The sequence below is a fragment of the Gracilinanus agilis genome, chromosome 2 (assembly GCF_016433145.1).
Source record: "Gracilinanus agilis isolate LMUSP501 chromosome 2, AgileGrace, whole genome shotgun sequence".
Taxonomy (NCBI): domain Eukaryota; kingdom Metazoa; phylum Chordata; class Mammalia; order Didelphimorphia; family Didelphidae; genus Gracilinanus; species Gracilinanus agilis.
The window spans coordinates 678,684,973-678,692,704 of NC_058131.1; the positions used below are offsets into that span (position 1 = coordinate 678,684,973).

The window sequence follows — 7,732 nt, forward strand, 5'->3', positions numbered from 1 at the left end:
GGTGGGATGCCTTACCCATGGGAGGCCTTTTACATAACCTAGAGAATAGGACTGGCTATCGAGGGACTTGTCTCTATCATCTGTAATACCTTGAATAAGTGAATCCCCTCTGTGCCTTAGTTTACTCCTCTGAAAAATGTGGAGGCTAGATCATTCCAGCCCTGATAGCCCTCTGAGTCCATGTCTACATCAGGGACACAGAACAAGGGAGTGATTAGAGGAGGTGAAGGTTTGATCACAAAGGTTTTCCTGGAGAGAGTGAGTTTGGGACCGAATTTTGAAGGAAAGAGGAAGGCCATGAAGAGTTGGAAGGATGAGATGAGAAAATTCCAGGCAGGTTTAAAGTTGTTATGTCCCAGGAACCAGGTGGAGCCTAGGATAAATATTGTCCAGCCCTCGGGATGCCAAGAAATGGAAAAGGAATTTTAATTTAAAAAATGATTCACATTTCTATAACAGCTTTCTGGTTTCTAAAACACTTTCCTCACAACAACCATGTAGACGAATTAATGCAAATATTATATCCCCATTTTACAGATGGGAAAACTAGGTCACACACACATAATTATTAAGTCAGAGCTAGGACTCCCATTCATCTTTTTTGACTCCAAAGCCATTGGTCTTTCCACCATGGCCTTAAAGTCTGAGGCTGAGAAAGCATCAGATGGGATCGACTCTGAGCTGACTTTCCAGAAGACTTCAGACTAGTATTTTGATATCATTGGTAAATGTCAGGCCTTAATGTTACCCAAGGCTTCGAATGCATAGGAGAGAACAGGAAGCTCAATTCCATTGTCATTTCCATCTACCTTGTCTTGTTCCATGTCAAGGGACAGACCTGACCACATCAGTCAATCATCTCATGTAGCCCCGTCCAGCATGGACAGTAAGCTGTCTTCCCATTACCCAGGACTGGTCTCAGCATCATCACTTATTGGCTAGACTGATGAACTTTAAATTAGGGAGACCTAGATTCAAATCCTTCTTCAGACACTTAACAACTTGTAACTCTGGGCAAGCCCATGAGCCTTTGTGAGCCTCTGTTACTCATTTACTTTAATAAAAAAAAAAAAAAGGATAAGAATTAACAGCACCCAGGGCAGCTGGGTGGCTCGGTGGATTGAGAATCAGGCCCAGAGACAGGAGGTCCTGGATTCAAATCTGGCCTCAGACATTTCCTAGCTGTGTGACCCTGGGCAAGTCACTTAACCCCCATTGCCTATCCTTACCACTCTTCTGCCTTAGAACCAATACCCAGTATTGATTCTAAGATAGAAGGTAAGGGTTTGTTTTTAATTAAATTTTTTTTTAATTTTTAAAAAGAATTAACAGCACCTACCTCTCAGTATGGATTAAATTATCTAGTGTATGTTAAGTAAGGCTACTTAAGTCTTAAAGTATATGTAAATTTTAGTTTTTATTGTTGTTATTGAGAGTCCACAGGGTTTAGAGAATAGAGAGCTCTCCTTGGAACCAAGGGTTCAAGTCATGCCTCTGACACATGCTGACTGGGTAACCCTGGCCCAAGGCACTGAGGCAGCTAGGTGACATGGTGGATAGAGCTCTGGGCCTGGAGCTCAGAAGACCTGAGTTCAAATCTAGCTTCAGACACTAGCTGGGTAATCTTGGGCATGTCATTTAAACTGTTTGCCTCAGTTTCCTCAACAGTAAAATGAAGAAAATAACAGCATCTACCATTATGTGGATATAATAAGATCATAGTTGTAAAGAACTTTGTAAAGTGACTAGAACTTAGTAGGTACTGTATAGAAGTTTATTCTCTTTCTCAAGTAAGGTGTTCAATTGAAGAAAAGGTGATGATCTACCTTGGGAGAGAGTTTTCTTCTTTGGGAATGTCCTATGCCAATGAAATCATAGATCCAATCCCTGTCTTTATTATAGGACTTTTTTAGTCATTTTAATTATTCTCACCTCCACCTTGGGGCATCTTGGCTCTCTGCCCTTCCTCCTAAAATTCACTCTCTATTCTAATCTTTGTTTTATCTTAATTCTATCTGGGTGTGTGTCCCACAAACATATCTCCCTCTCTGTCTCTTGCACTATCTCTCACACACACACATACACATATAGACTCTCTCTGTGTCTCTCTCTGTCTCTCTGTCTCTGTCTCTCTTTCTCACACACACACACACACACACACACACACACACACGCATGCATTTTTTGAATTTGCCAGTGTAGAAGCTGAGACACCAGCCAGGTATTCCCAGAGACAGAGATCACTAGCAGCCAAACTTTGCTCGTTGGATTATGTAGCCGTCTCCCTGCTGGGTAGCAGCTTCTTCCCCCATTCACACCCTGTATAACCATAATTATTTGAAGATTGAAATGGTTCCTTAAGGTTTTCCGAGCCCCTCTCCTTCCCTCCTCCTCTCCCCTTTTCCAGCTCTCACCTGCCTTTCAGGGTCCAGTTTACATTCTGCTGCCTCCATGGAGCCTTCCTAGACCAGATTGGAGCCCGCAAGGCCCTTCCCCCTGAGCTAAATATGCGAGTTCTTGGTCATCTTCTGAGCATTTTGCATGTGAGTTGTCTCCCCAACTAGACTACGGGGTTCCCGAGGGCAAGGGGCACGCGGTCAGGCGAGGCACGGAGGAATCCTGGATTTGCCTGCAGTGTTTCCTCCAGCTCCACACTGGCTCTCAGCAAGGGACTTCCCTCCAGTTCCCTTTCAAAGCCAGGACGAGTCCCCTGGGGCCACCCCTGACATGAGAGTCCCACGCAGGAGAGAGAGAGGGAGTGGAGGTGGGGGCTGGGGAGCGGACTGTGTCCCTGGCTGCTGTGGAAGCCGAGGCACTAGCCAGGTGTTCACGGGGCCGGAGAGAGCAGCGGCGGCAGCGGATCTTTGCCAGTCAGACTATGCCATCACATCCCTGCTGAGCAGTGTGTGAAGCAAAGCTGGGAAAGCCACCTAGAGTGTGAGTGTTAGATAAATGTGTCCAGGCAGAAGGCGTGATTGGAGCTGGGGAGGCGCTAGGGACCGCAGAGTCTGTGCCAAAGTGGGTCAGCTCCATCATCCGCAGCTCGGCAATAACAAAGTTGATCCCCTTCCTTTGCCTTCCTCTCCTTTCCCCCCTTCATCTCCTCATCCAGGCGGATTCACCCAACTACTCTGGCCAATTAGTCAGAGTGGCCGAATGGAAACCATGAATCACGGCGCTCTCGTCACCTCCCCCCCCCCCCCACATCCCAGAAAGATAATAAATAACATAATCACAGAATTAAAAAATAATCATTGGTCATAAATAATGCAGTTCCCCAATTACATAACCCAGCTGCCCACGGAGCCAGAGAGGCAGGAGGAAAGGGAGGCAGAGAAGAGAAATGCTTTGTCAGGTGAGGTAAGAAGGGGCTGCCCAGCTGCTGGAGAGAGATGGATGCAGGGGTCACTGCTCCCCGGAGCCTATTGGAAGCCTCCAGAAGGGAGGGGCACATGCTTTGCCTCCTTAGCTTCAAGGGAGCAGAAGCCCCAGGGAGGAAGTGGGAGTGCTGGCCCCAGGGAATCTGGAGCTGAAAGGCTAAATGGGAGCACAGGCACAGAATAGTATGCAGGGAGAAGGGAGGCCAGGAGCCAGTTCTCTTCCTCATGTCAGCTGCATCCTTCATCCCTGGCCTACTCACTCCCAACACCCCCTTCTTCATTTAGGTGTAGTTTTACCAACACAAAGCTGGGCTTCTCCCTCTTGGTGCAGCCCCAAGTGTGCAGCCACATTCGCATCCCAGGTGGAAGAGAGCTACAGATTCAGTGTCAACAGACCTTGGGCTTCCCCGGGATTCTGAGGACATTTACAATGAACTGTAAATACAGTTGGCTGCTTTGGGTCCCTACCCAATTCTCTGAAATCCCAAAGTCTGTTGCTAACACCCTTCCCTTCTTTTATTTCCCTCCATCCTCTCTCTAGGAGCTCAGGACCCTCTGGAAGGGAGGCTCTGACAACCTTATTCTTCTTGCCGTGGGAGAGACTAAGTGTGCTCCCCTTTGGAACCGGTACATATAGAGAGATTCTAAATCCACCACAATACTAATGGAGGAATTTCAAGTAATGTGAGAGAAGGGGATGGAGATATTTCTAGGGAGGGTTCCTCCCTAAAATTCCTTTTATCATACCAAGTAGGCAACTGCCTATTCCATTTAAGGATAAGACCAACCTTGCTCCTTGGCTTTTTTTTTTTAAGAACTAGGCCTCCTTATCCCATCTAGGCTAGAAGTACACGGCTATTCTAGCCAATCCCATTACTAATCAACATAGAAGCTTGGACCTGTCCTATTGCTTTTTTTTTAAGTTGGTATTCATATATTACTTTTTTTTAATTTTTATTTTTTAGAAAAATTTTCCATGGTTACAAGATTCATGTTCTTACTTTCCCCTTCACTCCCCAACCCTCCTCCCTATAGCCATTGTGCATTTCCACTGGTTTTAATATGTGTCATTGATCAATACCTATTTCCATATTATTGATAATTGCACTAGGGTGGTCGTTTAGAGTCTACATCCCCAATCATGTCCGTATCAACCCATGTGTTCAAGCGGTTGTTTTTCTTCTGTGTTTCTGCTCCTGTAGTTCTTCCTCCTGTTCCATTTCTAACCTGGGTCTGTTCACCTTCCATTAGGCAACATGGAAGTCCTCAATTCCAGGAACTCATTCCATTCATGTCACTTTTAGGATGGATACCCAAGCAGCTTAGTTCACTGCAGCTCAGAACTCTGGAGCTCAAGAGATCCATCAGCCTTAGCCTCCCAAGTAGTAGAGCTTATAGATATGCACTTCCATGGCTCCTTGACTTTCCAGGGGAAGTTAGCTGCTACCAGCCCTTTTACCTGGACAAATATTCATGCCATACGTTTTTTGTATAAGATACTGCATCCTGCTTAACTTAGAGCTGTAGCATCTGGCAGTCCTTATCAAATGGGTCAGACAATCCTTTAAATGGGTTTTTCTTTCTCTGAGCTGCTCCATGCCATCCCATGCTTTCAAGTCCATAGCATGGTGAAGGGGGTGCCTTGTGGGGGTTAAGTGAAAGTACACCTCCAGGGCCCACATTTCTGTAGCCTGATAAATATCTGCTCCATAATCTGTACCCCTAGAGAGTCACATGGGGGCACTTAGAGTTTAAGTGATTTGCCTAGGGTCACACAACCCGTATATCTCTGAAGAAGGACTTGAACTCAGACCTTTTTGACTCTGAGGTCAGCTCTGCCCACTCCAAATATTTTGTAGATGAAGAAACCAAAGCCCAGCTATGGGAAGTACTGGGCATGATATCAAGCATCCCTCTGCCTCCACCCAAGCAGTTCAGACTTTCTCATGATGGAGCTTTCTTAACCTGATACAGAAACTTTGTTTAACCTCCCCAGCTGAGGTAACCCTTATCAAGAAGGTTAGACAAGATGACATCCAAGGCTGAACGTGTCAGTTGGTCACTTTCCTAGTGTAAGAATGGGATTCCCTAATTGATAAGATCCTTCAGTCCTCTGTATCTTAGCTTTCCTATCTGAAAATGGAGACAGTCCCCAACGTCCCTGAGAGAGAAGCTTAAATTCCATTAAATTTGCAATAATTAGAGATTTCTGTATTTCTGTTCCCAGGCACCCAAACTTGGATAGGACAGAAGGGGATGATCAGTCTGTAGAATATAAACTTCTAGGGGGGGAGGGCAGTTTCTGTTTTTCTCTTTGAGTTCCAGGTTCCACAGAGAGATAGTGTGTTATAGAGGCTAGAGAGCTGACTATGGATTCTACAAGACTTGGGTTCGATGCCTCCTTTTTTTAAAAAAACCCTTACCTTCCGCATTGGAGTCAATACTGTGTATTGGCTCCAAGGAAGAAGAGTGGTAAGGGTAGGCAATGGGGATCAAGTGACTTGCCCAGGGTCACACAGCTGGGAAGTGTCTGGGGCCAGATTTGATCCTAGGATCTCCCATCTCTAGGCCTGGCTCTCACTCAGCTCCACTGAGCTACCCAGCTGCCCCTCAGTGCCTCCTTCTGACACTTACTGCTGTATCATACTTGAAGAAGGTGATGAATTGGGTTGAATCCCTTTGGAAGACAGTCAGCAAAGCTCTGTACTTGAAGTCAGGAAAGCTCTGACTACTTCAAATCCCTCTGACATTTTTGCCATAGTCACTTCATTTCTTTGAGGCTTAGTTTTCTCATCTATGAAATAGGGATAAGAATATCTTTAGATGCTAGTTCATGAGGTCATTGTAGAGATGAATGGAGATAATCTATAAAAGTGCTTTGCAAACCATATAAATGTTGGTTTACCTCAGTACCTCCAGATAGAACTGTATATTCTCCTTAGTCGTGAACAGGTAGTATCAGCACCCTGAACAGTGGCATTTTTCTCCATGGAAACCTCCACATAGTCAACAATACAAAGGTTCAGAGAATTTAGGGCTCAAAGAGCCCTCGAAGATGATAAAATCTAACTCCTTCATAAATAGATAATATATCAATGAGGAAACTGAGGCCCCGAGGGAAGAAGCAGCTTACACAAGGTCATGCTGGTAATATGTGGCAACCTTAGAATTTGAACCCTGGCTCTTCTGCCTCAAAATCACTCTTTGCACTAAAACTCTACTATCTTCTATGAGTCTCCAGTCCTGTTCTAAATACTGCAGGAAGCTGAAAGGAAGACATAGTCTAGTTGTAAAGATGATAGAAAGGAAAAAAGGTACCTACTATATGCCAGAGACTGTGTTGGACTTTACAAAAATTATCTCATTTGATCTCAATTCTGTGGACTAGATGTTATTACTATCTCCATTTAACATATGAAGAAAGTGAGGTAGATAGGAGTTAAGTGGCTCGCCCAGGACCACACACCCAGCAAGTTTTTGAAGTCAGATTTGAACCCAAGAATTCTGACTCCATCAATTAAGACCAACAAATGCTGAGTGCCCAGCTCTGTTCTATGGCTTCAAGGAGCTTACATTCTTTTTTTAAGCCCTTACGTTCTGTCTTAGAATCAATACTGCATGTTGTTCTTTGGCAGAAGAGTGGTAAGGGCTAGGCAATGGGGGTTAAGTGACTTGCCCAGGGTCACAAATCTGGGAAGTGTCTGAGGCCAGATCTGAACCTAGGACCTCCCATCTCTAGGCCTGGCTCTCAATCCACTGAGCTACTCAGCTGTCCCCAAGGAGCTCACATTCTAATGGAGGAAAACAACATGCAAAAGAGGCAAGAGGGAAGACATAGTCTGGTTGGGGAAACCAAGTCCAAGAAACACAAAACAGAACCCTTTATAATGTCCTTGATTAGCACACAAGCAGCCAGGGTATAGAGCTATAGGAAGGCAAAGAAGAATATCAATTTCATCTGGAATAATCAAGAGAGGCTTCTTTGAGGAGATATAGAATTATGTAAGCCTGAAAAATAGAGAAGAATTGGAGAAACTGAGGGGGGAGAGTTTGTAAGTAGAGACATGTCATGAGTAAATATGTCAACATGCATTTTTAAAAACACTAGCAATGTAACAGGCACTGTGCTAAGTCCTGGGGATGAAATAAAAGGCAAAAATATGGCCCCTTCCCTCAAGGAGTTCACATTCTAATAGATAACATGCAAACATTTGCATGGAAGAGAGAGAAACGGGAGACAGAGAGAGAGAGAGAGAGAGAGAGAGAGAGAGAGAGAGAGAGAGAGACAGAGAGAGACAGAGAGACAGAGAGAGACAGAGAGAGACAGAGAGAGACAGAGAGAGACAGAGAGA

At 44.9% G+C, this 7,732-nt stretch overlaps 1 protein-coding gene across 1 annotated transcript in view; it reads left to right on the forward strand.

Annotated features, from left to right (window-relative positions):
* The first annotated feature begins 630 nt into the window (after positions 1–630).
* Positions 631–7,732, forward strand: part of INSYN1 (inhibitory synaptic factor 1) — a 45,909-nt gene continuing 38,807 nt past the window's right edge. The window contains exons 1-2 of the mRNA XM_044660259.1: positions 631–707; positions 2,408–2,543. Coding sequence (XP_044516194.1) covers positions 631–707; positions 2,408–2,543 — 213 coding nt within the window. The remainder of the gene's footprint in view (positions 708–2,407; positions 2,544–7,732) is intronic.